Source organism: Cheilinus undulatus, linkage group 16 (genome assembly GCF_018320785.1).
Source record: "Cheilinus undulatus linkage group 16, ASM1832078v1, whole genome shotgun sequence".
NCBI classification, from domain to species: Eukaryota; Metazoa; Chordata; class Actinopteri; order Labriformes; family Labridae; genus Cheilinus; species Cheilinus undulatus.
In genome coordinates this window covers 10,068,496-10,095,953 of record NC_054880.1, presented here as the reverse complement: position 1 = coordinate 10,095,953, position 27,458 = coordinate 10,068,496, and the positions used below count along the sequence as shown (strand labels likewise).

The 27,458-nt window shown below is 38.8% G+C and overlaps 2 protein-coding genes across 4 annotated transcripts in view; one reads left to right on the top strand and one right to left on the bottom strand.

Moving 5' to 3' along the window:
• Positions 1 to 4,954: 4,954 nt before the first annotated feature.
• Positions 4,955 to 10,660, top strand: hsd17b8 (hydroxysteroid (17-beta) dehydrogenase 8). Its single transcript, XM_041809285.1, has 9 exons — positions 4,955 to 5,015; positions 5,798 to 6,000; positions 6,082 to 6,198; positions 8,241 to 8,336; positions 8,815 to 8,900; positions 9,274 to 9,358; positions 9,927 to 9,969; positions 10,280 to 10,354; positions 10,468 to 10,660. Exons 1-9 carry the CDS (start codon positions 4,970 to 4,972, stop codon positions 10,485 to 10,487), a joined length of 771 nt encoding a protein of 256 aa, XP_041665219.1. The 5' UTR covers positions 4,955 to 4,969; the 3' UTR covers positions 10,488 to 10,660.
• Positions 10,661 to 10,793: 133 nt separating this feature from the next.
• col11a2 (collagen, type XI, alpha 2) overlaps positions 10,794 to 27,458 on the bottom strand; it is a 58,797-nt gene continuing 42,132 nt past the window's right edge. For all 3 annotated transcript variants that reach the window (XM_041809281.1, XM_041809282.1, XM_041809284.1), the window contains 29 exons: positions 27,389 to 27,442; positions 26,746 to 26,799; positions 26,344 to 26,541; positions 25,107 to 25,160; positions 24,705 to 24,812; positions 24,466 to 24,573; positions 24,231 to 24,284; positions 24,048 to 24,101; positions 22,320 to 22,427; positions 22,096 to 22,149; positions 21,948 to 22,001; positions 21,616 to 21,669; positions 21,435 to 21,488; positions 21,230 to 21,337; positions 19,778 to 19,831; positions 19,503 to 19,556; positions 19,356 to 19,409; positions 18,853 to 18,906; positions 18,531 to 18,638; positions 18,369 to 18,422; positions 17,169 to 17,330; positions 17,016 to 17,069; positions 16,858 to 16,893; positions 16,683 to 16,736; positions 16,287 to 16,572; positions 15,956 to 16,068; positions 15,614 to 15,682; positions 15,253 to 15,489; positions 10,794 to 13,627 (listed from right to left, as the gene is read on the bottom strand). In XM_041809281.1, coding sequence (XP_041665215.1) covers positions 13,481 to 13,627; positions 15,253 to 15,489; positions 15,614 to 15,682; positions 15,956 to 16,068; positions 16,287 to 16,572; positions 16,683 to 16,736; positions 16,858 to 16,893; positions 17,016 to 17,069; positions 17,169 to 17,330; positions 18,369 to 18,422; positions 18,531 to 18,638; positions 18,853 to 18,906; positions 19,356 to 19,409; positions 19,503 to 19,556; positions 19,778 to 19,831; positions 21,230 to 21,337; positions 21,435 to 21,488; positions 21,616 to 21,669; positions 21,948 to 22,001; positions 22,096 to 22,149; positions 22,320 to 22,427; positions 24,048 to 24,101; positions 24,231 to 24,284; positions 24,466 to 24,573; positions 24,705 to 24,812; positions 25,107 to 25,160; positions 26,344 to 26,541; positions 26,746 to 26,799; positions 27,389 to 27,442 — 2,652 coding nt within the window. In that variant the 3' untranslated portion in view covers positions 10,794 to 13,480. The remainder of the gene's footprint in view (positions 13,628 to 15,252; positions 15,490 to 15,613; positions 15,683 to 15,955; positions 16,069 to 16,286; positions 16,573 to 16,682; positions 16,737 to 16,857; positions 16,894 to 17,015; positions 17,070 to 17,168; positions 17,331 to 18,368; positions 18,423 to 18,530; positions 18,639 to 18,852; positions 18,907 to 19,355; positions 19,410 to 19,502; positions 19,557 to 19,777; positions 19,832 to 21,229; positions 21,338 to 21,434; positions 21,489 to 21,615; positions 21,670 to 21,947; positions 22,002 to 22,095; positions 22,150 to 22,319; positions 22,428 to 24,047; positions 24,102 to 24,230; positions 24,285 to 24,465; positions 24,574 to 24,704; positions 24,813 to 25,106; positions 25,161 to 26,343; positions 26,542 to 26,745; positions 26,800 to 27,388; positions 27,443 to 27,458) is intronic.

Genomic DNA, 27,458 nt, shown 5'->3' with positions numbered 1-27,458 from the left:
AGATGTTTAAATGGTTAATATAAATGTGAGAACCGTGAGCCTGCAGCTCCTCGGTCAGAGTGTCCTGGCTCTCCACCAGCTGTCTCTTCTGCTCCATGTTCTGCATGTAGTCTGTCAGAGACTTGATCTTGGCCTGGTGCTGCACAGACCACACAAAAATGTCCTGTTTGTTTGTGCTGCTCACTTCCTGCCAAAGTTTATATGTTCCCATTTTTTAAATATCTATTTAGTTTGTGGTTGACTGTCACTAGGAAGCAACCTGACTTCATCTGTCCACACAAACATTTGTGTGTCAGCCATGTTTGTCTGTTGACTCCACAAGGAGGAAGTAAGGTGTGCATGCATGTGTTTCATTGTCAGTCACACTGCCAACTACTGGCCTGGCATGCATACTACAGCAGTTTCAGGCACTTCAGTGGATCTTGATGACATTTAAACACCAAACCTTACCAAACCGGCATGGGTCCGAAGGCTTTTTTGTAGAACATAAAATAATGTATAAGCTCAAGAATGTTCAAAATCCTTGGATAATCCTGCTGCAGGGGCTGAATTTTCAAATTACTGTAGGTTGCGTTACTGAGCCAAAAAGCCATGCCCACCGACAATCATCCTATCAATCATCTCGTTTTGCTACTGGGTGTTTTTCTGCCAAGTTTCATGGCTTTAGAAGTTTTGTAAGCACTAGATAATTCTACTTCCTGTTACATGGCAAATGAAAAATTGTCACCGCCACACCATTTTAGGTAAGGATCCTTGACCTTCAAATTTGAGTAATATCAACCTTGAGGAATGTGCCTGGGCTAATTTCAGCAGGATTTGGCCAATCTTGTAATAAATGGAAATTTTTTAGTAAGCACCAGCCACTTTTATCACATGATGAAGCATTTCAATTTAAGGGGCCGCCATGGCCACGCCTTTTGACTAATAAGAAAATCCCGAATATCTTTGGACCTAAGACATCTCTTCTTGCTCTACACCAAAGATCAAGTAGTTGGGATGAACGCCCTCAGAAAAGTTCGTTCAAATACGACTCCTAAAATATGGCTTGTTTTACCAAAAAATTCAAAATGGCCGACTTCTTGTTTGACTTACTATATGGGTCCAAAAGGATTTTTTTTGGCGTCCTGACATGACGCATCTGCCCACACATGTTCAAAATCCTAGGTTAAATCTGCTGGGGGGGGGGGGCTGAATTCTTTAAATGTTCTAGGGGGCGCCAGTGAGCCAATAGGCAACGCCCACCTACATAATGAACATCAATCATCTAAGAATGCCAATGAGATTTTTTTTTGCCAAGTTTCATTGCTCTAGATGTCTTATAACCATTTGAAAAATCTACTTCCTGTTTCATGGCAAACAAAAAATCGCCATGGCCACGCCCTTTAAGATAGACGTTTGGCTATTGTATATGTGTAAGGCCAACTCCTTGGGAACTGCCTGATTCAATTTAAGAATGATTTGTCCAACCATGTCAGTATTGCACTACATGATTTTTTTAAAATTTCAAGTATGGATGTGTTCTGGCCTCGACTGCTATCAAACACATGAAATCTGTCTCAGATATGACCATGTATACTAGAGTTATGACTGTAAAATTTTGGCGAGACAAAATAGCAACTCTTGACTTTGTCGCCCCATTGAGCCCACGCCCTCTGATGAAAAGTCCATTTTGTTTTACACAAAGCTAAATCCACTTCTTTAGTCCTTCCTGACACAAATTTGAAGTGGATATCTTGGATAGTTTTTTTAACTGTAGCTTGCACCATAAACCTTGACATTTCCTGTCACCACTAGGTGGCGCTTTGATCTGTAAAAAATCTGACAATATGAATGGATGCAGGCCATGACCATCAATATACCTGAGCAATATGAGTCCAATAAACAATGCACGGCTGAGTTATAAACTACTTCCTGTTTACCAAAGAAATATGCAAATTTGAGGGCTCGCCATGGCCACACCTTTCGACTAATGAGAAAACCCCGAATAACTTTTCATCATCCATGTCTCATGTAGCTCTGTGCCGAAGTACAAGTCGATTGGATGAAATCACTCAGAGGAATTAATCCAAATATGACCCCTTGAAAAGGCCAAAAACAGCCCCTTTTTAGCATATTTATTCAAAATGGCAGATTTCCTGTTGGAGATAGAGTGTAGGCCCAAGAGGCTTTTTGTAGATCTCCCCAAGCTGCAACTGCAAACAAATTTCATGAATCTACAACAAAGTCAAAGGAGGGGGCTTTAACTTTGAAAAATGTTAGGGGGCGCTATTTTTGCGATTCTGAATTTTCATGTCGGAGACCTAAAAAACATCAAAATTTTCACGAGACCGGATGTACGTGCAAAGTTTCCTGCGAATTCAGAAATGTTAAGGGTCTCGAAAGTCCATGCAATACGGAAGAGTATTAGGGCCACTGAAAAAAAAAATTGAGACAATTTTTTTTTTTCACTTGTAAGAAAAAAGTCAGAATTCTGAGATTAATCTCAGAATTCTGAAAAAAAAAAAAAAATTGAGACTTTTTTCATTTGAAGAATAAAGTCAGAATTCTCGCTTTTTTTCCTCAGAATTCTGACTTTAATCTCAGAATTCTGACTTTTTCTCAGAATTCTGACTTTAATCTCAGAATTCTGACTTTTTTCTCAGAATTCTGACTTTGATCTCAGAATTCTGACTTTAAACTCAGAATTCTGACTTTAATCTCAGAAGTCTGACTTTTTTCTCACAAGTGAAAAAAAATTTTTCGTCTCAAATTTTTTTTTTCAGTGGCCCTAATACTCTTCCGTAAATGCAATGACGGCAAATGCGTAAGTAAAATAATCCTAGCAAATACAATTAGGTCCTTGCACCACTCAATGCTTGGGCCCTAATAATAATAATAATAATAATAATAATAATAAATGTAAGAACATGTACCTGGAAAATTTACACTTACCCGCCATCAGTGCCTACAAGTTTACCATCATCAGGTCAGATGAAATCATAAAGGAGTAATTCTGGTCGACACTATGACAGCAAAAACTTTTCAGCCTTAGTTCATATCCAAATGGCCAGAAGAATACTTTGCCAATCTTACTGGTCTTTGTATGCACAATTTAGTCCAAAACCAACCCATTATTGCTTCGGCCACCCCTAAAAATAAATCTATTTCAGTTTAATTCTAATTTTGATTCAATGAAGTCTTTAGATGAAATCACAAAATGGTGATATAGTGTTTACAGTTTAATTACGCATCTATGCCCATTGTGGTCACAATGCGGAACTACACTAAAAATCTACCAAGTTAGACATGTTTACAAAGCACAATTTCCATCAACACTTTCAAAATAAAATATTTACGGATTTGTAGTTCCACCCTGTGGCCACGGGAGGTCAGTGTTCGTTTATGGTAATTTAGTACCCCTGAGTTTACGAACTGGTTGCGACGTTCATTATAAATATTAACTATCAACAAGGTTATAATATTTATTCACTCATTTTTACAGTAACCTAACGGCGAACGACTGTAGAGTCCAAGAGACTGTTCTAACTTCACCATTTACAATAGTTAATGTCATCTAGTGGCATGCAAGTATCACCATTGTCAAGTATCAAGAAATTACTTTGTTGAACTTCCTGTTACCGCTTCCACAGTAAAATCCTTCAACAGGCATGTATATCAAAATGTACTGGAGAAGAACACTCTTTCATGGTAATAAACATCGTGAATACATAAAAATGAATTTAAGAAAGTCATCTACACTTTTTCCAAAAAAGAAAATGATCATTATCAATTTGCAGATAATTCAAAAGTCCTGCCTTTTAACCAAGACACAACAAAGTTGAAATGGATGGATACAAATATGATGATAAGAAACGACTGAAAGTGCCCAAAAATATGCTTACATTAACTGAAGTTTATTTATTCATTTGACGAGACAACAGTATAGAATTTACTTAATGTACTATACACATTTTACCTGGAAAGATTTACGATTACCCTAAGCCTAATCTATTTCAGTTTAATCTTAGTATTAAATTCAATATTTATGCCCTTTTGTGGTCACAGTGCACAACTTTATTAAAAAAAAAAAGATCATACTAGGCATATTTACAAAGCACAATTTCCGACAATACTTTCAAAATAAAAGATTAACCGGAGCTGTAGTTGTCCACTGTGACCACCGGAGGGCAGTGTTCACATATGGTCATTTAGTACCGATTTTTAATCGCTTGGAGGTTTTTCAATATTGTGAAGCCTTTCAGATCTATCATGTGGACTTTTAAGGATAACTTACGTTGTTGATAAAGTAACGTAACATATTAAGTTTTGTTAGTTTTGCCTCTCTATCTTGAAGTTTGGGCCAATAACTTCAGCATCGATGCAACTCTACGTAAGGAATGTTAGGGTTAGGCGCTGGCAGCTGTGTCTAACAAAAAGAAGAAACTTCCGCTTGGGACTTCCGGCATGGATTGGATGTATCGCGACGCGACGCCCATGTCAGCCATCTTGACTGCAGTTGGGTCCCTCTCAAAGTGGATGAGGCCAGCGCTTGGCGTCTTTCAAATTTTTTGATTGAAAGGGAAAAATAAGTTTTAAAGGGAACAAAATCTGTATTATGTGTCAACATAAGCACCACGATCTTTTCTTTTCAATATCTGTTCTTAGAGCATGTTTTAAATCTAAGTTATATGCGCGCTTATGTTTACGTCCTCCTTCGGTAAAGTCTGAAACAATAGCAGGAAGATACTTCCGGTAAATCCTTTCAGAGTAAACGTATATACTCAATGTTAGGCATAGTTGTTACAACCGTTAAGCTTTTTTACTGCTCACTTTGTAATGTTTTTAATAACTAAGCCACACAATTTTACTTTATAATCATTCTGTATCCATTACTTATAGTTTAAGGGGTTTCTCATCCATAAGGACACATTTATGGTCGATCGTCGCCAACTACTGGATTACCCGATAACTACAACAACATAGGGACAACATGGCGGCGGCCACAAGGCTCATATCAAGGTTGACACTGGTCACTGGTAAAATTATATTTTGATATTTATTTTAGTACAGACAAATTAATAAGGAAATGCATTCGAGCTGACTCTCTATTTCCGGGTGTCGCGTTTAAAGCATGTTCGTTATCTTTTTCAGTGTATATATACGGAACCAGCAAGCTGATTACCCTCTGATTTGGAAGTTTTCTCTTTAATTATCTTGTGGAAGATGAAAAAGCACATTTGACCTTTATTTTCTGCTACCTTGGCTCTAGCAGCGATTTTTAAAGAGCATTACCTCCTGCATAACTGGCTGACAGCTTTAGACGACCTGTGTGTAGGGTAAAGGTAAAACAGCTGGTGTTTTCCTGCTGTTAGTCAAATATCATATACTATCAATAAACCCTGCAAGGAGTTTACAGATCAGGAAAGTAATGTAAAGAATTCCAGTGGTTGAATCTGTGTCTTATTTTGTCCATCAGACAAAGCCCACAAAATAATTACTTCTCAGTCCAAACATAAAAAGAGAAGCTTGAATCACACTGGAAAAAGAGAGGATTGCTATAACAGGGACACGATGGACTCAAATTATTAGTTTGTAATTAAAAAAAATAATAATAATTTATTTGGCTGATTAATTTGATACAGTGTTAAGATGTGATACGAATGATGAAGCCCTTATTTGTCCATTTAAGATTTTAAACACCCACCAGCAGAAGTTCAGGTTTTCAAAGACAAAACACAGACTTTCCTCTGTTGTGATTAACTTCTGCTGTGAGGCTCAGGTGCCCTTCAGGAGACTTCATGCTGCTCTTTCTTCACAGGAGGAGGCAGTGGGATTGGGCGGGCAGTGTGTCAGCGTTTTGCCTCTGAGGGCGCCTCCGTGGTGGTGGCCGACATCAGCGAGGAGTCGGCCAATGAGACCATGGTGAACCTGCAGAACGACCTCAGAGGACAGGGTCACATGACAGCTGTGGTGGATGTGTCATCAAAAGAGAGCGTGAAGAAGCTGGTCACGAGTATTCAGGTGTGTTACAGATAGAATAACTGAGTGCTGTCTTGCTGTAGTTTGTGTCCTTTTTAAAATGATCATTCTGCCCCTCTGCAGACTCACTACTTTCAGCCGCCCTCAGTGTGTGTGAACGCAGCAGGCATCACTCAGGATGACTTCCTGCTCAACATGGAGGAGGATCACTTTGACAGAGTCATCCAGGTCAATCTGAAGGTATGAGCTCTTACCAGGGTAGGGTACCTTTATAAGACACCTGTTTACCTGCGTTACTGTGTTACATACTAAGAGAAGTAACACGTTAGAGTGCTTTTGTGTCACCAAAATTTAAAACCTTTCGCAACTTATTATTTATAGAATATTTTCCAGACAGCATGTAACCCACTGTCCATCTGCTTTTTAATTTGTTGATGCTGTGTCTTTGTGCAGCATAGTTTGTAGGCAGTGATGTTTATATCTGCAGCTGAATAACAGATGAGATATAACCTTTAAAGTTTTTTAAAATTATGCCCACAAAATAAAACACAAACTGATGAGAGGCATACTGAACATGACACAGCTTTTTCACCGTTCACCGTTAGCCACAGTGGATGGTGTGGACAAAAGTTAACGTCAAGCCCCAGTCATATGTAAGCGTATGCTGGCCAGCTGGCCACAGACAATACACCAATGGTGATCCCACCCTGCCGCTGATGATAATACATTACAGGCTTTCAGTTCTTTAGATATAACCATGCAGGGGTCTAAGCAATCTGGAGGTCAGAACCAGATCACGGAATGCTCATTAAGACCATAGGAGACTTGAGACTTGACTTAGACCTGCAAAAAATGACTTGTGTGCGTCTGGTATGGATAAAATGTTCTGTGCAGGTTAAACTTTGTCCACACCTGATTTCTTTGTCTCTATAAATAAAAATCTGCATTAAAGTTCAGCTAAAAACAAAACATTAAAGATTAAACATTTAAACTTGAGCCACAAATCTGCTGGGCAGTGAGTTATCAGTTAGATTTCCTAACTACCTGAGACACATCAGTAAAGATCGGACTAAACTTGATTACAAAAACAGACATGGCATTTGAAAGTTATCTTCCTCTCCTCCAAAGGAGAGACCTGACAAAGTTTGATACTTAACTTTTGATGAATCTGCATCATAAGGATTTTATTTGATCAAACTGTTGTAGAGTTAGTTTTCAGGCATCTGCTAAAGTGAGCATGACTAAAGTCCCAGTATTTAATTTAGAGTCTACTGTGGAAATGAAACTCATGAGATGACTGGTTCTACTCAAGGAAATGGTGAAAATGACTGCCTTTACATTGCAGACAGCCACACAGAAAAATATTTCTTCACTGGAAGCTGTTTAAGGCTAACTGCTGGCTTCAGAGTAACTAACAATCAGATTGAGGATAGAGGACGGCTGCTGTTGGGTTCAGAGATTAAAAAATGACTTTGAAAAATGTTACCCTCAAACAGTGGCTCTCACATGAAGCAGGGCCATGGGGATATTATCCAGTTATTTACACGTGTTCAGGTGAATTAAAGATGATCACATTATAGCACATCAACAGCCTGACTGCTACTAACTAGTCTGCTCACTACAATAACACTTCTGCTGGATTCTGACAACAAAAGCCACACTTAATAATGAAGTGTGAAATAATAATGAACAGGAGTTGTCAGTGTAAGCAAGTGGGAATATTGATTACCTACAGGTTTCTATTTCAGCTGTGGTTATCTTAACATTTAGTAGACACATTAATAAACACCAAATATACTGACCATTCAGTCATCATCAGAAAAACAGACTCTGCTTTCCTAAACTGGAACAAATGAGACTGATATTACTCATGGCGTTTTAGTAGTTTAGCAGTTTAGTATTTAGTGAGACTGATTGTTTTTTTTTTTTTTTTCTGTTCCACCTTCATTATCAGGAAAAGCCTTATTTTTGTTTCCTCGTTACTGATCATAATCGATCTTTTTTATGTTTAATAATTCATAATTCGCATGGAAATTTTTACATAGCACCATTCGTATATACAGCAATTCAAAGGGCTTACCAGAGCCAGAAACAAGGGATTTAAAACATCAAATGCATTAAAAGAGATGACAGAAAACACAGAACATCAAAATATAAACCATAGTAAGATATTTACCAGATTTTAAAGAAAGAAGACTTTATGTAAAGTAAATTTATATGAATAGTAACAGTGAGTTGTCAGTAGTGAGCGTTTATTGAGCTTTCTCCTGCGTCTCCTCCAGGGCTCCTTCTTGGTGACTCAGGCTGTCGCTCAGGCTCTGGTGGCCTGTGGAGCACCTAAAGGATCCATCATCACTGTGGGCAGCATTGTGGGAAAGGTGATACACCTGCAGACATACTGTTTACATTTGACAGATAAAATTCTCAGCTGAAGCTTTTTTATTTATAAATTATTTGATTTAGACAGTAGTAGTTTTTTTTAATTAAAAAATATAGAAATGAAGAAAGTATAAATATGATCGTTTCAGCAGGATTGTTCCCAGCTATTAAAAGTTAAAATTTATTCTATTCCTAGACTTTTTATAAGGGTAAAGGGAATGTATGAAGTTAATCCAAAAGGAGATAATTTAAAGACAACAAATGCAATTTTAAGTTTCTGTCTTGCTTATGTAGACAGGTAACATTTTTTCCCAAGTTAGAGAATAAACTGTGAGAAATCCATCAAGACCATGTTTTCATTTGAAAAACATACTATAATCTACTAAACAAAAACTGAAAGGCAGTTAAATTAGAAGCTGATAAATAAGTTGTATATAATAAACGGGGTATCCTCTGGTGTGTGGTTCATGCTTGTAGGTGGGAAACCTTGGACAGGCGAATTATGCTGCTTCTAAAGCTGGAGTGGAGGGTCTTACCAGGACAGCGGCCAAAGAGCTCAGCAGGTGAGAAGAGCCTGAAGCTATGATGAAAATTATTTTTGTGATTTTGTTTTATTTAAAAAGTATCAGTATTTATAAAAAAATGTTCCTCTGGAATTTTCCACAAGACCTTTTCCGTTTTTTTACGTGGCTGTGCACATGCAGGAATCAATCTAAGCCACATGGTCTGTATGAATCCACTTGGTTCTGATAAAGTTTTTATTGCATATCCCACAAATGAACATTTTAACTAATTACATAACAACTATGACAGTTTGGTTGTTCCCCTTCAAATGAGGGAAGGTGTGTGAAAAGTCAGATTTAGTCACAGAAGTTGGAATATTATTTCACAATGTTAGTTTAGTTGTTCCCTTTTCCTTCTCTCTTCGTCTTTTAGGTTTGGGATTCGGTGTAATTGTGTTCTTCCGGGTTTTATAACGACTCCGATGACAGAGAAAGTTCCAGAGAAGGTTATAAGCAAGGTACAGACACCACTAATACAAAGAGACGGAGTCATTGCAAAATCATCTGTCTTGTTGAAATCAGGTCTTAACTGTTGCACTGTCTACTATAACGTTGACATAATCAATGTACACCATTTATGATATTCTGACTCTTAAATGCTATGAAGTTTGTTGAACTTTTGACATTTTTTGCTATATGACACCTTTAGTGCATTTGAGAAAGTTCGAAATGACAAACCATCATTGCAGCAAGAGATTTGATGTGAATTAAAGTCAAAAGCAAACACAAAACTTCAGTTAAGACACTTTATATACATAAAATTGCAGCTGCTTACACCTCCTTCATATAATAACAATCATAAATAACTCTATTTCAAAGAAATTTGTACAGCAGAAGTTAATTTTGTTTGGGATTGCTGCAGGAATCTTAAAGACTAATAAAATCCAACTAAGTTGTTCTGAGTAACTAAACTTTACAAGATGTCAGTGAGAATGTTTTTTGTATGAGCAGATGAGTTTTGTTTTGTTTGTTTTTTTTTCACACAATTAAATGAAGCCTTGATAGAAATTCCTCTTTATTTTTCAGATGAAGTCTTTGGTGCCTCTAGGAAGAATGGGTGAGCCTGCAGGTAAATAAAGATGAGCCTTTTTAACTATAAATCTTCATTGTTTTGATAAATGGTTGTAACGTGCAGGTTCTGACATTTTCTTGGCTTCTCCAGACATCAGTTCAGTCCAAAACTCTCACATCCTTTTTCCACCTCCTTCAACTTAACCTAACAAAAACATTTTCTTACAGACACAAATACTTTGAAATGTTCCTTTATTACTCTTCCACACCTTTAGCTTTTGCTACATTTTTAAATTGAAATTAAGATGAAGTGATGTGAAACTAAGTCTTATGTTTTCATCACATTTCTTGCTCTTCCTGCCTTCCAGAGGTGGCGGACGTCTGTGCCTTTCTAGCCTCAGATGACTCTCGATACATCACAGGAGCCAGCGTTGAAGTCACAGGTGAAGTTTGATTCACTTCTGTGACGGGGGCTTTTGTCAACAGTGAACAAGGTTTAATGCTTTAAAAATGATCATTATTATCAGTGAAGTAAATAAGCTTGTGTCCTTGTTAGGTGGCCTTTTTATTGGCTGAATCATCCGACTGATGAAGACCAACAGAAGGCCAGCTCCTTCATAGTTTTTGGTTGTTAAAATACTGATTTTATATCATGTATGCTGCTGATAACATCTTCTAAATATGATCATCAACATGTACTGTAAATTTTAAAGCCATTTTTTGCCAATAAACCAGTTTGTATTTCTGTACTAATGAAACCACACTTCGATATTAATATCCTACAAATCTTCCCACACACATTAATGAAATATTTGAAGTCTGTTGTGTTAGAGAGCAACACATAGAACCCCGTCTGTCATCTGCTTGTACAAATAAGAGAGAGAAACACCCTTTAGCCAACTGTAGTTACAAAGACTATGGATGACAGATGTTAGGAAGAAAAACAAGAGTCAAGCAGCTCTTTTTAAAAAGATTATATATTACAGAAACAAGAATTTTTAAAAAATTACTTACACACATTATAAAATAATACTTTTTACTCTTTTCAGCACCATATTTTTCATGTTTGTCATCAGAACAAAAGATTTAAATGTCATTCTTTCTGGAGAATCTTGAGGTCAGATCTATTAATTTTAAGGTCCTGGCCATCCTGCCCAGTTTCCGTGCTAAATTAAAAAGGACAAACAAAAAACAAATTAAGCCCTTGTAAGTCATTTTATGGCCACACATGGTTGCTGACAGAGTTGTCCCCACCCTCTCACAGATTTTCTCCTACCCACTTAAATAACAGAAAGAAATGTTAAAGAGGATTGACTCTCAGTATTTTTACCACCTGAAATTGGAGAAATCCAAACACTGATTTAGTAAACTGCATTTCTCTGATGCATTTTAAAAGTCCAGCTGACCAAGAGGTGAGAGTAAAATCCAACATAGACAGTAGCAACGACAAGGAAGTATGACAGAGCTGGAGAGTCACCATTTAATTATTACAGTGGAAGCAAAATTTAACAGCACAGTACAGTTGATGAAAACACTAAAAAGGGATATTACAATAAAATATGGCCACAGATTCTTTGGTCCTACAAACGGGTTTGGACAGGGCATGAAAAGAAGCACCATAGCTCAGGTTGGCAGGCAGTTAAACATGTAAGTCACTCGCTTCACTTGACCACTTGAGTGTCAGCTACAGGAAATAAATACAAATGAAATATACCACATTTGACTGGAATATTTGGTGGTCTTATTTTTCAATCTCATAGCACCCTGTTTGTTTTAAATAAATACATTAGAATATCACTATTTCTGTACAAACTGAATGTAATGCACATTTTCCCCAGAAAACGCTTCATGAAATTGTAAAAGAGACTAAAGAGGATGAAGGAAGGACTGAAAGTGAATACTAAGACTTAAAAGCTTTGGTATAATTAGCACCTTGCCACACAGTTTCTTTCAGTAAATCATGCATTTTATTTTTGGCTGTGAACTTTTAAACCCAATAATAACCCTGACAAGTTTCTCTCCTTTGTCGCAAAATCAGAAAATGTGTTTTGGATTAAAAAGTCATCATAGCTCCTAGAAAGTGACTCATGAAATACTGGACTGGTGGGAGATAGGGACCCATAAAGCTTAATTCTTGTTTTTAAATAAGAATAAATTGTTTAAAAGGCACAAGTAACAGCATCAGGCGTAGCACAGTTTACAAAAATAATGGCTTTTCAATTTACCCTCCTTGGATTCCACAAATCTTTCACTTTGCATCACTGCAAGCTCTGTCCAATATTAACAAGTTTCTTCTGGTGTCAGCGGAAAAAAAACATTATTCTGTCTAACAAGGAATAACTCTTGCTTCTTAGTGGACTCTATAATCCTTGCTGCATCACACCAGTAAGATTTCAACCATTGCTGTGAGCTGTGAATCACATTTTTAGGCTGTTTTCATGAAAAAGAAAGATAATCACAGAGAAAAGTTGCTTTAACAAAACCTAAAACAGATCAACCTAACAAGCAAGGTATCATTTGGTCAGTTCCTTCTTAATTCTAAGTGAAAACTGGTGGCTTTTATTTCTTTGGTTCCTATTTATACAGTAAGGAAAGAGCTGAGAGTAGCAATGTGTTTTCAATGTGAGCAACATGATAGACAAGCCACCGGGTGTTCATTCATTTCTCACAGAAATATACAGCCAGATGACTCAGTCCTTACAGAAGATTTTAGCTGAACACTTGAACCACTAGCTGTCATTTTCTACCCAGTTTGGCTTCTACTGGCTTGAGTAGGAGTGCTGGCTTACAAGTGCAAAATAGACAAAAAGCTGATTCAAAACTTTCAGTTCTCAAGAACTTATCTACTTGACTGACTTTAATGCCAAAGCAGTGAACCAAGACAAACTGACTAACTTTTCAAGCATCATGGATGCAGACGGCCTTGTATGTTGCGACTGTCATCAGCCGTAAAGAGTGACTGTCAACCACGCTGCTCACAGTGTGAACTTAGGAAGAAAGAAATGGAAGTGTTGTCCAAGCGTGACCCTTTTCAGAAAGGAGGAGACAGGAGGTAGAGCAAGTAAGATGAGTGGATAAAAAAGGGAGATATGGTGGGGAGGAGAGAGGAGTGAGAGGGGGGATCGGAGACATGGGGCTTCAGGTCTCGAGTTGCAGGCTGGCTCTTTGTCTCAGGCCGGCGCCTTTGGCTGCTGGTAAAGAAAACACAGTTTCATTCATAAAAACACTCTATCCTGGCCTTGTGTTTCCTTTCTCGTGGTGGTGCACCCAAACGATGGTCTCCTTCTCTGTGAGTTTTTATTTCTCTCCTCTTTTCTTTGACATCCATTAATGTTAGGAGGATGTAGCTTTTCCCAGGCACGTACTTGAGAGTGAGCGCGTGTTCGTCTCACAACCTCATCTGCATATGTCAGTGTGTGTGTGTGTGTTTGTGTGTGTGTTTTCATATCATTTACAAGTTAATTTACAAATTACTGGGCATGTATGTGTTTTTTTTCATAAATGTGTGTCTAAGTGCATGTATGTTTATGTTTGTGTGTTTGTGGTGTTTTTCCGCTCAGGATGTGTTTTTAGCCTTGGAAACAGACAGGTCCCACTTCAAAACCAAACTGCTGGTTGCTCTCCCCAAAGTCTGACACCTTGATATCCCTCAGAGGAAGATGCTCCACCTGTGGTGTGTTGATCTCCAGGACTGTCCTGTCGAAGCCCTTACGATACTGCAGAGAGAAAAAGAGAGGGACACATTTAAGAAGCTGAAATCACAACACTTACAAGTGACATTATCAAAAAGAGGTGTTGTCTACCTTCATTGTAATTGTGCTCATATCATCTACATGCATCTTTACTCAGTGCATTGAACACTTCAGAGAGTTACAACTCATGACTGATGCACTTAAGAACAGTCTGTCTGATGTTTAAACCTCAAACAGAAGATATGAATTAAACTACAGATCAACTACTGATCAAAACTATTTCTTGACAGCGTATCTAATCAAAAGAGTCATTTCACAAGACTTAAGTTAAGCCATATTCACTATAGCATGTAAATGACAAAGATTAAAAATAACAGCGTGGCTTTTTGTGACTCAAGGGAAGAGAAAGGCTAATTATTTGTGTAGGGTAAGATGAGACAATACGTTAAAACTGGGTGAGGTAATTCTTGAAGCATCATTTTTGCTGTATTTAACATCCAGCAATGAAGAAATTGAATTCATAAACAAAAAAGGAAAATACTGAGTCAGTGAATGATTCTGGCCTGATGTGACCTACAGCCTAAAACTGGGTTGGGCCAGGATCCCCCACCCTTTACCCTAAGGCCCAGGTCAAGGTGGAAATCAAAGAGGTCCTGTCAGACATGGTACTATATCCATGTTTTACCCTATATTTTGATGTTTTGTCTTCTCTTCTTAGTTTTGCTTCTTATTTTTTCTACTTCTTGAATTGAAACATTGTTTAAAAACTACACTCCAAGCAGTTTGTTTCACTGCTTTCCTTAAATGTATGTTTTTCAAACAATGAGGAGGAAAAGCTGTTGAAAGTGGGACTGCCAGCCTACTGCACTGATGTGGTGGAGGGTGGGCCAATGGAGGAGAGAGAGTGCAGTGTGCATGTACTCATAGATGGAGGAAAAAGAAGCAAATACTTCTAATGAAAATCTGGTCTTATGCAACTCAATTTATCAGTGAAGCCATCTGATGAGCTCCAAAAACCTCTGCGTGTCCAGTGCACAGTGTTGTCTGCACATCTGCCCCTCATCCTCACTGCTCTGTTTATCACAAACAATAAAAAGGCCACTTCTGTAACACATGTAGCGCTCATTAAGATCTCATCTGATAAGATTTCTGCATTAGAGACAACTTAAAAATTTAGTTTAAACCCTTAATTATATAGGCCTACTAGGTTTGAATCAGGTGCCAGCACATAAATTCAGTTATTGGGCTAGGTTGGTCCAGGCTCTGTAGGGCTGGGATGGAATTAAAGGGATTGATCTAAAAGACTGCTCTAATAAGTGTGTTCAAGAGCAGTTTACTCTCAGGCTTTTTAAAATTATTTTCCCAAACTAAAAATGGGGAAAAAAATCAAAGCAATCAAAGTAGTTGAGGTCAGGTGTGGGAGCTCAAATGTTTGGAAGTCAAAATTACAAATGAAACAGGATGATTATTTTGTAAAGATGCTGTATTTCCTTATGAAACGGCATATTAAGTTGTAACAACTTCTTTAATTAGGTTTTGGATGGGTTGTGTTCTGTTTAGCGAGTGCAAGTCTTTATTTTTAAGACTTGACTTATTTTTAAGACACAGGACCCTCATCAGTGTAGTTTAGTTTATATGTGTAAACTCACAGAGCAGCCATCGACCAAGGCCTTGATGTAAGGGTTGGTCTCGTAGCTTAGATCCTCCTCGTTGGCGCCCTGGAGGTGGAGCGCTCTGTTGTAGTTGTTCTTGGCACTTTGGTCGGCCCAGGCCACTGAGCGATGGCAGTGGTAGGTGAGGTTCTGGCGGGCCTGGATGCTCAGGAGACGCAGGAAGCCAAGCTGGACCACGCCCACGGGCTCACCGTTGGAGTCCACGTATGAGAACTGGTAGGCAAAAGGGATTCAGAGGCGTAAACAGAAAATAAAAAAAGAGTAGAGTTAGGAATGAAATAATCTTCTTAAAACAGAAGTTTGACTACTAGTCTTGGTGTCATATCAGGTTACTTACTTTGCTACCAGTGGCAAACTGACTGTACCAGGATCCTGGAGTTTCTTTGTTCCAGGAGCTCATCTTTACCTGGCAGCAGAATAATCCACACCACAATTCACAGTCAGACACATTTTGTTTGACATTTTTATAGTAAAAAAGATTTTTGGGGAGAATAAAAGACCATTTAACGCTAGCCTGGTTCCAGTAGTGGCAAACTGTTGCTACACTGCATTTCTTTATTATCATTATCTTTTAATAAATGCATCAAAGCTAAAGTGTAAAGATGTAACACTTAGAAGTGTGTTAATTTGAAGGTTTGTGAGATGATATTCAAGGATTGCTGATCTGTGATTTACTGACCGTACTGATGCTGTTGCTGGGGTATAAGCATGTCTCTGCTCCATTGGTGAAGTTACAGAAAACCTTGAAAGCATCTCTGGAGCAGCCCTGGTTGGGGTCGATCCAGTACTCTCCTGCAGAAGGGATCAGAGAGAGTGTAATTTGCATGTTAAATCTCTTAAGAATCCAAGCATCCATTGTGGCCTGGTAATATAATAATGAGGAATTAAATAAGATATCTTTATCAGAATAATCCCTATGTTAGCTTGACAGTGACTGCCACACTAAGACCAGGACCAAAACATGATGCAGGGATTATTACACTCAACAGTCTGACAGTTGTCACCCGTACCGTCTTTGAGGTCTGGCTGGCTGAGGTGCAGGTCTTGGCAGGTGCGAGCAGGGCTGTCCAGGGTACCCAGAGGGAAACGCATCATCTCAATCTCCTGTCGAAGTGAGTTTAGAGAGCCGAAGATCTCCTCCATGCCTTCACTGCCCATCAGGAACTCAGTGCCAGTGGCATCAGATGCAGGCATGTCTGGGTCGCTCTCTGGGACGATCTGGCTTGCGTCAATTGAACGCTTGGACTTGGGACTTCTCTGGATGGGCAGGGGCTGAATGACTTCACCTGGTGGGCCCTGGGAAGCAAGTTTACAGCTTGATAAGATAGCTTAGAAGCAATAAAGATCTGCAACACGTGAGCAGGGAAGAATTTAAAGGTTTTCACAAAGAATGGATGACTACTTACAGGGAGTCCAGGAGGTCCTGGCACACCCTTTTCTCCCTTTGGACCAGCTCCTCCCTAAACACATCAGAGAGGGGAAAGATTCAATACTAAATACATCATTGGATCAAATCTGATGTGATTTTTAGGAACAATTCCCATTTCCTGGGAGGTGAAAACATTCTTTAAGAATACTTACAGCTGAACCCTTGGCTCCTTTAACACCTTGAGGACCCTGTAAAGATATGGGACTTAAGTTTGATGACAGTGACCACCTGTAGTACTTAACTGCTGCCACTAATTAGTATGGTACTTTATATTATCTAAGAAACAAGATATAGCAGGACTTTGACTCACTGGCAGACCAGGAGGACCAGCAGGGCCAATGGGTCCAGTGCCTCCAGCCATTCCCTGTAATGCCACAGAAGATTTTTACATGAGTACATGTTTATCAGAATGATTGTGAATAATTTGACCTTTTCAAGGCCAAGTGAAAGAAAATAGACTTACAGTCTCTCCTTTTGGTCCGGTGGATCCCTGAGGGCCAGGCAAACCTCTGTCTCCCTTCTCTCCCTGCTCTCCTGGGGGTCCAATAAGACCGATGAGACCTGGGTGTCCTTTCTCTCCCTTGGAACCGGGGTCTCCGCGCAAGCCAGGCAAACCAGAAGGTCCCTACAAGAAGAAAATGAAGGTAAGAAAAGGAAGCAGTGATTAGGTGGTTGGTGAAGGGAAGACAAAAAGGAAAACAGGAGGTGAAGAGAGAGATGACTGAGAGCTAAGAAAAAGGAGGAAAATGTATGAGGATTGATAGGAGCAATCCATCTGGGTACTTTGCCCAAATGATGACAGCCCCACCCTTTCTGGGTGAAAGCTTCACATCAAAATGAATGGTGGTAAATGGGAGGTTTGGGTCTTTAGCAATTAAAAGCTTAAAATATAAACACTATAGAGTGTAATGGTTATGAAGAGCTCAGATCTGATGGCCATTGATTTATCTATAAAAAGTGAGACTTTTTCTGAAAAAGGATGTGCATCATGACATTATAAAATAAACAAAGTTATTGGTGTACATTAGAATCTGTTCAGACTCTCTACAACACACTGGACAAACATACCCAACTTGTGACTAAAGATTTCATAAAGGACATCACATAGTTAATGTTTATGAGTGTAAATCAGCTCTGTTTAATGAGTCAGATGTTAGCTTTTAAAATGCTGTGTATACATTGGTGAATGTGTGAAGAATATGCAGACTAGATCTCTTTCTGTTACAGAGATCGCTGGCCTCAAGTAAGTGGGAACACAACATTAATTCCACTATAGTTTCAGCCCAATGCAATAGAGCTCTACTTTTGTACTCCTTTGTTATTCAAAGATTTAAAAAAAAATGGAGTCAGTTGTGGATTCTAATTGTCTGAAGCACAAAATGCATTTTTTAAAAATATAAGACTGTTTAATTGCATTATACCACTGTTTTTGAACCTACTGCCATTCACCCTCTGGGTTTGTTTTCACCCAAAGGGGGATGTGATCACTCTGGAGAGTGTGAAATGACGTTAGGATACTTTTATCAATTAATTCACAGCATTGAGTGGATGAATGTCTGTTAAATCAAGTGAATTTTGACAACCTCTCTCAACAGAAGGTACTGTGCTCTGAGGTTATGGAGTAACATGGGAATACATGAGAATAAAGGCATTATTATCTTACGATGGGTCCAGGTGGTCCTTTCTGCCCAGCAGGTCCTGGAGATCCTTGCTCACCCTGAAGCACATTTAGAAACACAGTTAGCTAATGGTTGCCTGCCAACACACAGTGCAAAAGTTGTTTATTACTTTATATTCAAAACAATTAGTCAAACTCTTCACTGACCACTGATCCTGGGAGTCCTCTGAGACCTTCTGTTCCTGGTTTTCCTGGTACACCCTGGGGGCCAACAGGGCCAGTTTTTCCTGGTGGGCCAACAGCTCCTGGGTCTCCCTGTAAATTATGATACCAAAGAAGTTTTTTAATGTAATGTAAAAGGATGAATTAAGTATGACAGTAACCTTATAAAAGGAATTAGGATGATGAAAGTCACCATCTAATCTTTAATAGTATTTAAAAAACAGAAATAGACTCATCTAAACTATAATCAATGGGTGTTAACCTTGGCTTCTCCTCCTACAGGAAGTTTAAAATGCTGTGAACTCACCTTTGTTCCCTTCTCTCCTTGACGTCCCTCTGGTCCTCTTGTTCCAGCAGGACCCTGGCAGGTACAACCAATAAAAGTGCTTTAAAAGTGCTTTACACACATAGATTATAATACAATCCTTAACTTTAAGCTAAGACAGTTAATTTCCTTCAATGTTAACCAATATATCTAATAAACCCAGTAATTCTCAAACCTGAGTCTCATGAAATGCAAAATCCCTAGCTGCATTTCAAATCTGTTACAGAGAGCATCAATGCAGTACTGTTTTCATACACCTCCTTATTAACAACATATAAAACAAAGCTTGACACGTTGAAGCAGATATATCAAAACTCCTGTCCACTTCTTCAAAACACAAATGATGCTGTAGCAAGAGACATTCAAAGAAAGAAACAGAGTGGATGCATGGTGAAGCAATGTATTTATAGATGCCACCATGCTGTTCTGGCTGAAACACTCCCTGACAGGACAAGGTGCTTCTCCAATGAGGAAGGTGACCTTACCCTCTTTCCTGGGGGGCCGGTAGGTCCGTTCTCACCAGGAGGTCCAGGGGAGCCCTGCAACAGGTAGCACAGAGTGAAGATTAGGGAACCTAAGAAAATGTAATCCTTAGACTTCACCAATATCTGCATTTCGGTATTTCAACCTACAGATTCTCCTGGTTCGCCATCTTCTCCTCTTTCTCCTTTGGCACCATCTTGACCCTGACGTGAAGAAGAAAAAAATTTAATAAGGATTGGCATTGGGTTTTCTTATTGTTGTATAGTATAGTAAAAGCACAAGAGGGTATATAAAGAACAAGCTGAACCAAGCTATTGACAGCAGAGCAGCCACATGCCACAACTGTTTAATCTAAAAGAATGTACAAATCATCTAGTGTTTCATCAAAATATGGGTGCATATTTTTTTTTAAAAAGATACTTACTCTAGGTCCAACCTCACCAGGGGGGCCAGGATCACCAGGGAAACCAACAGGTCCCTGAAGTTGGAGACAAAATACACAGATCACATGACAGAGATCGTCTGAATCAATGTAAAACCAAAGAATAGAACAAGTAGGTAAGGGATATCACAAGCTCTACTAACAGTTTAATCTGAAGTCAGTATGTTTACATGCAAAGTTTAATTGAGCTACGCTTATAGGCCCAGTTACTTAACTGGACTACTGTCCTGGCACCAGAACACGAGTAATGGGGCAAAATCTATTTATTGATAGAAGTACATCTCCTCTACACTAGGTGGGAAAAAGCCCCCCTTCAGGTAGATACAATGGGGCCTAGTACCTGTTGACCCTGTAAACAAGTTTGCCAGCAGAAAACTAATTGTGTGTTGAACAGGAAAATGTATGAAGGTGTATTAGGATCACTCTAAAGAAAAAAAAAAAAATTTGGACCTGTTCATCTTCTAGAAAATTACTCAAAAATTCTTTAGTTTATTAAGTCATAAATTTAAAAGAAACCACACTCAAAACTTTTGATTTTTGACATTATTGACTTACAACAAATAATCAGAATTTTTCAAGTTTAAAAAGACAGTAATTTGTGGGAAACAATCTTCAAACACCAGTTGGATCAAAGTCACCCTCTGGATGCATCAGTGTCTCATTTTCTTCTGAAAAGTCCCAGTTTAAGGCAATGTCTCTCCAAAGTCCAGATGTAATGATAATGTGATGATTATGGGCCAAAATCACAAGTGTTTCCTTATTGCTCAATACTGGTAAAAAGTATAATTTATTTGGGTTCTCAACTGCAGTACTTGTGCAAGGCATGGCTTCATTGGTTCTTGTAAATTTCTTGTAAAATCTTTTTTCCTATGAATTAATGACTTTTGAAACTCGAATATTTAAATTTTTTCTTGTACATTTACGACTTAATACAATCACAAATTTCCGTTTTACCCCATATGGTTTTTATTTTTTATTCTTTAGAGTGGCCCTAATACACCTTTGTACTTACTTGCCTTGTACTTCATTTTAGCTACAAAGACATGCACATCATCCCCCTAACTTATGGGGATATCTGAGGGCAGATATCAGCTTGATTTCTGCTATGCTCAGCACTTATGCTGTTTCATTTTCAGGTCATGGCTAAGCATAGAAGCTGTGGAGCATGAGCAGAATATCTATTCCTGTTTGTGTTCGATCGAGGTATATACATGCAACAATTAATTGATCTTCTGCCTCAGGTGATTTAGTGCGACTTTGAGAACTCGATTTAGTACAACTTTAGTCAGGCCAAGTTTATATTTAAAAAATCCAGTTCTAGTCAGACCAACCCAATAACCGACTTCTTCCTAACTGCAAACATACCACACAATCTATGCCAGAATGTCATTGCATGCGTGCATGTTTTTGTGTATTTGGTTGTGAGTTTCATACAGGGTTTCCTTTAGGTCCGTCATCTCCAGGTCGTCCTCGGCCTCCAGGAGGTCCCCCAGTTCCAGGTTGTCCAGCTTCCCCTTTCTCTCCCCGCTCTCCACGAGGTCCCTGCCAGGAGAAACACAGAACTCTTTGTTTACTCATGCATACTATCACACAAAGTCACAGTATCTCATACCTAGAGCTGTAAGAGTCAGACACTCACCTTCTTTCCTGGCTCCCCTCCGATTCCAGGTGGTCCCGGCTCACCAGGCTCTCCCTATGAGAAGAGGTTTTTCTTTTAGTTCTCAGGCAAAATTGAAACTGAATCAAATTTTTTTGAGAAAGGAAACATTAACAGCAGAAATATTGCTTCAGTGCCACAAAATTATTTTTCAGTCCTTCACCTTCTCTCCAAGAGGTCCAGGATTACCCAAACCACCAGGTGGACCTTGTGGACCCTAAAAACATACACAAAACATCAAAAAAAGGTTAATTCACATCTACATAAAAATGCTAAGATACAAGAGCCCCTTCATTTTTATCTACACCTTATTGTTTAACTAGAATCAACAATAGTCTGCTGAAGGTAATATAGTCCTATAACATTATCCACACAAGAAACAAAACATGCCTCAGTGGCAGTCTGTGTGCTATCTTTTAGAAGAGAATTAAAAATCTGACCAATGTGGAGAATTTTGCCATTTTTCAGATAAGGACAAATGATGTAAACACTCACATCAGCACCGTTGGGTCCAGCAGGGCCACGGGGGCCAGGAGGACCAGGTGGACCCTGGAAAGATCAAGAGACTTGAGTATTTAGCATGGTGACAAACAAGTCACTGAATCATTCATAAAAACTCATGTAACATATTTTTAAAACTCACCAGGGGTCCGACATCTCCAGGCTCTCCCTTCTCACCTGATGGTCCTGGCAGTCCCTGCATGAAAGGAAGTGTGAAAGTTACTGAAGACTAAGTTCAGCTTTGTTCCTTTACTGATGTTCATAACTCAAAATTCAATCTGAATATTTACATCAAAGTCTAAAATTAGAAGAGAATACAAAGTTAAATGAATAAGTAGGCAGAGTGTATCATTTATTTTATTTTACCTGCAGTCCAATGGGTCCTGGAGCTCCTGGGAATCCTCTGGTTCCTTCATCACCTTTTGCTCCAAAAGGTCCCTGCTGGCCCCTCGGTCCAAGCTCTCCATCAGCACCCTGCACCAAAGAGGAAGAAAAAAAATAGTGATAAAGACATAGGAGGTTAAAAATAAGAACATTGTGAATGTTTAAAGTTTTAACTTCTCAATATTAAGGGACATACAAGAGTAATAGATGTACAAAAAAACCCTCCCATTTTGGTTTTCCTGTATACTATAACAAATAGAGGGTATTATTTGCACTGAATTATCTGCTGTTAACTGTATGTGCGAGGTATAGCTATTAAAAACGAGAGTAATGCTGTTATACATTTTGTTGAACATACCTATTTTTCAATGTCTTTCTTCAATATACCCCCCTTCTGCATCAACACACCGCTGTGTTTAGGTCTTCTACTGATCAGACAAAGACTTAAGATGTTTTCCTTTGAGCATAGAAGTGATCTTAAGAAAAAGGTAAAGTCACACGGTGCTAGATCAGGTGAGTAGGGAGAGTGAGCACTGTGATTTGTTTTTGGGCCAGAAACTGCTTTACTGAGAGCACAGTGTGAGCTGGCATGTTGTCTTGATGAAGCATGAGACCGTTTTCCAAAATTGTGGTCTCTTTTTTTGCAGTTTTCTAGAACCTGTTTGTAATAGCGTTGATTCACTGTTGACCCTTCTAAAAAGCACTCCTCCAAAATCCTACCCTAAATGTCAAAGAAACAATCAACATGGCCTTGAATTTGGACTTGCTTTGTTGTGCTTTCTTCATCCTCGGTGACGATTGTGTTTTCCAATGCGTTGACTGCCATTTGGTCTCAAGATCGTATTGGAAGCTCCAAGTTTCATCACGTGATCACTCCTTATAAAAAATTGGGTTTCCTTTGTTTTTTTTTTCCAAAATGTCTCCACAGATGTGCTTGTGTTTTTCCTTTTGATCAGGAGTCAGAAGTTTTGGGACAACTTCAGCACACACTTTTGTCATGTTCAAATTTTCATGCAAAACTTTCTGAACTGTCTCTTTATCAATGAAGACTGTTTCTGCTATCATTCTTTTACTGAGTTGTCGATCATTTTAAATGATTTGTTCAATTTATTGAATGCTTTCAGAAGTTTTAGATGTGCATGGGCACCCAGAATGTCCTCGTGGACATCCTCTCTGCCTTCACAAAATCTTTTGGACCATTGAAACACATGTGCACGTGACATGCAGTGTTCCCTATATACTTCAGTTACTGTGCCAAAAGATTCAGCAGCTGTTTTGTTCAATTTCACCAAAAATTTCAAGTTAATGTGTTTCCCAACCACTAAGCTAATCATTTTCTGACACCTTTGCAAAAGCATGTGCATTGCAATCAGTAGCTAGCAGTGAACTAAAGATGTGACTTATTAAAATCTCTCAGCAGTTGTGTGTGAATACTCAACCTTTAATATATAACACTCAGTGTAACTGTCAACCACATGGTTTTATCCTCACAGGCATAGTCTCATTATTTAATAGCCATACCTCCTAAGTTGTATTCCTTTTGTTTAGAATTTAAAACAGAAAGTAGCAGTGGCACCCACTGACATCCAAAATAGATAAAAGAATCCTGTCTAGATATTCTAATGCACCAAATGCATCATATTACAATTTAATACATCAGGAACAAGCACAACAAATCTTTTTTTTTCCTGAGTTCAGGTTTTTACTTACAGCAGGACCAGGCTGACCAACAGGACCCATTGGCCCAGGTGGACCAGGAGGACCCTACCAGCACACAAACAGTAAAACAGAAGAAAGGAAAATTTTGAAAATATTATTGTAAAGAATCTTAATAGTATCAGAATATCTTATGAAAGATTAATTATGGTCTTCAAATGAGTCAGTTTTACTCACATGCTCTCCCTTTGCTCCCTTGGCACCCTTCTGACCATGCTCTCCAACCTCACCCTGTATTGACAAAGTTACACTTCAGACAATGTTTTAAAGCAGTGGATCATCACATTTAAATAAAGCATACAGGATGTACAACTCAATGTGCCAATTTTACTAAACTAGACTGTTTAGCTCTCCATTCTGGACAATTAAGAAGATAACTGGTATTCTTTGGAGCAAATTCTGAGACACTGGCCTTATCTCCATCCTCTCCTGGTACTCCAGGTGATCCAGCTGGGCCAGGCAGACCCACAGGACCCTGCACTCCATCCCGACCTGCCGGGCCAATAGGGCCTTTCTCACCCTTAACAAGAGCAAAAGAACAAAGAGGAAAATCAATAGTCAGCCATTTTTCTTTGGCTGGATGGTCATTTTAATTCATGTCTAGTTGATACAAAAATCCACATTGAGTGAAATTTCCCAAAATACACTCACAGGAACTCCCTTCTCCCCAGCAGGTCCAGGAGGTCCCTGAGGGCCTGGTCTACCAGGAGGTCCAACAGGTCCAGCAGTACCAGCTAGACCCCTCTCACCCGGGGATCCCTGAAAGATATAAAATCATGAAGACAACACCAACAACTGTGGGTATAAGTGACACATTCACTCCAGTTTGGATGTACTATTGCAACAAACTCCAACAATTTAATTCCCATCTCCCATTAATAGACACTTAACTAGTTGAATTAAAGAAAAGAACAAACACAAATCATTGACTTGGATACCTTTTTTAAACAAACTTAAACTTGTTAGGTAATCGGATATTAAAGTTATGTTTTAATCCCATAAACTGGATTTAGGATGCTACAAAAGTACATTTTCATATGTGTTTTCACTTACAGCAGGTCCAGGGGGTCCAGCAGGTCCTTCACTTCCCTTCAATCCTCCACCTCCCTAGAAGGAAAATGATTAACCTTAATTTCAGAATATCTATGGGACAATTTTATCATATTTACTTTTGATGCAAATGGTCAACCATTTATTAAAAATAAATGGCAACCAATTTAATCTGCCATCAGATTTGATTGATCATTGATTGATAGAGTTTTTTTGATTGGTCCTTTCAACTGATTCAAAAATTAATGTGTATATAAAACTGATGATATTTGTATTTTTCATTAGAATGTTTGTAATCAGAGAAGTGTGTTGAATGAAGCCAAAAGCATTTGAGACTGGCCTTTCTTCATGTTTTAACCTTTTGAACCGTTCCACTCTGTGTTCCAGTCATTAAGAGTGTAATTCCACTGCTATTTTCATTAAAAGGGCAAAATCTTAAATAAAAACAGTCATGTTATACACTGTTAGAAACAAGGGGTCTCACAAGTCTAACAAAGCCCACTAGTATAGACTCACAGACACAGAGCAACAGCACCTGCAACTTTATTGTTAGGGAAACTTTGTAAACAAAAAAACTCTGGGGCTGTGTTGCCTGCCTTCAATGTAGTCATGCAGTTTGAAAATCAGCAAAAATCCTGATAATCTTGGTATTCAGATGAGGATACAGGCCCAATGGACAAACACAGCAACTTCATTTAGTCCCAAAAGCCCACTCACTTCAGATAAAATTGATGAAATGAAACGAAGCTTTTGAGTTATATCTGTGGATAATTTCGAGTGCAATGATTCACACCTCATCTCAATCACATCACATGACTCATTTTAAGTGGTCTATTTAAACTGCAAGATTTCCAGTCTCTTCCTCTGCTGCAATCGCCTGCTACCCTGGAAAGCACTGTGCTCTCACTTTCAACCCACCTCTACCCCAGCATCCACCTGTTGGCTCTGACTGGCGGGTTTTAGCTATTATCTTATCACTCCTCAAATTCTGTATGTAAAAATCTGTGAGGAGGATTGAGTCGGAGCCTGACGCCAAACATGTTTTGCATAATAAATGCTTAAACAAACTACAATGTGAAATTATTGGCTGAAATGCATTATGTTGACTCTGCTTATCTCCACAACAGAAGTTGGGTTGGTGTTGACTTGGAAAGAAGGGCCTGTGTATAACAAATGCAAGGGCCTTTTTGACCCCACTCCATTACTGTCTGCCCCCAAAATTTCTCTTGGTAATACTCACAGGGGTTCCTGGAAGTCCTCTCTCTCCAGGGAAGCCTCTCAGTCCTGGTGGACCATCTTTACCAGGGCCTCCAGGGGGTCCAGGATCTCCTTTGGTACCCTCCTTTCCTGAGGGACCAGAAAGTCCCTGCTCTCCAGGGGGGCCTGGGGGTCCGGGATGGCCACGCTCACCCATGGGGCCGGTCTCTCCTGCAGGACCCTGAGAGAATACGGGTAGAAATGACAGAGTGTAGGGTGGAATATTAGGTAAGGAAAGTTGAAATTAAGGTTGAATTAGATGAGCAAATGTATAAGTCAAAGCAAGAGAATAAAAAAATACATAGTGACAACAAATTACATTGTTATGAGAACTAATATAATCCTGCAGATTTAATAAAATTCATCCTCATATTGGAAAACTCACCTGAGGTCCAACAACTCCAGGAGGCCCAGGTGGACCCATTTTACCTTGGAAACCCTGGAAAAGAGAGATTAATAAAACAGAACATTTGTAAATGTTTGAACCTGCAGTCAACTGCAGCATGCAAGCACATATTTGCCATCTCAAATTTATTCTTCAAGTTGCATCCTGCAGTGAAACAATGTAGAAAATCAAGAGTCAAACAAACTACAAATCAGGAGGGTGCATATTAACTTCAAATTTTTTTCTGACCATTTTACTCTTTCTCCATTTGAGTTATTAAAAAAAATCATTGAACAAATCATGGGATTAGTGACTCCTTTACAACCTATATATGCTGTTATTTGTAATTATGTATTTTTTAGGATGTCAGTATTTTACATTCAAAGACAGCTTGTAGGGATGTAACCCACCTCCTAAGGGTGCCACAAAACATTTCTAACATTACCAAAATACAGAAGTCATATTTCTGTTTCACAATTAAGGTATTGCTTTGTACCATCAAACCAACAAGGAGATCATTGCCATGATATATGAACAGCCCCACCTCTTAATGATGCATTTATTGATCAGTGTAATAACGTAAAAAACTTATGTGTAAATTGGTGAAATGTCTAATCGTCTTAGAAGCAATAAATAAACGTACCACTTCTCCTCTCTGCCCAGGATGTCCAGGCAGCCCGTCTTTTCCTGGGGGTCCCTGCAACGAAACATTA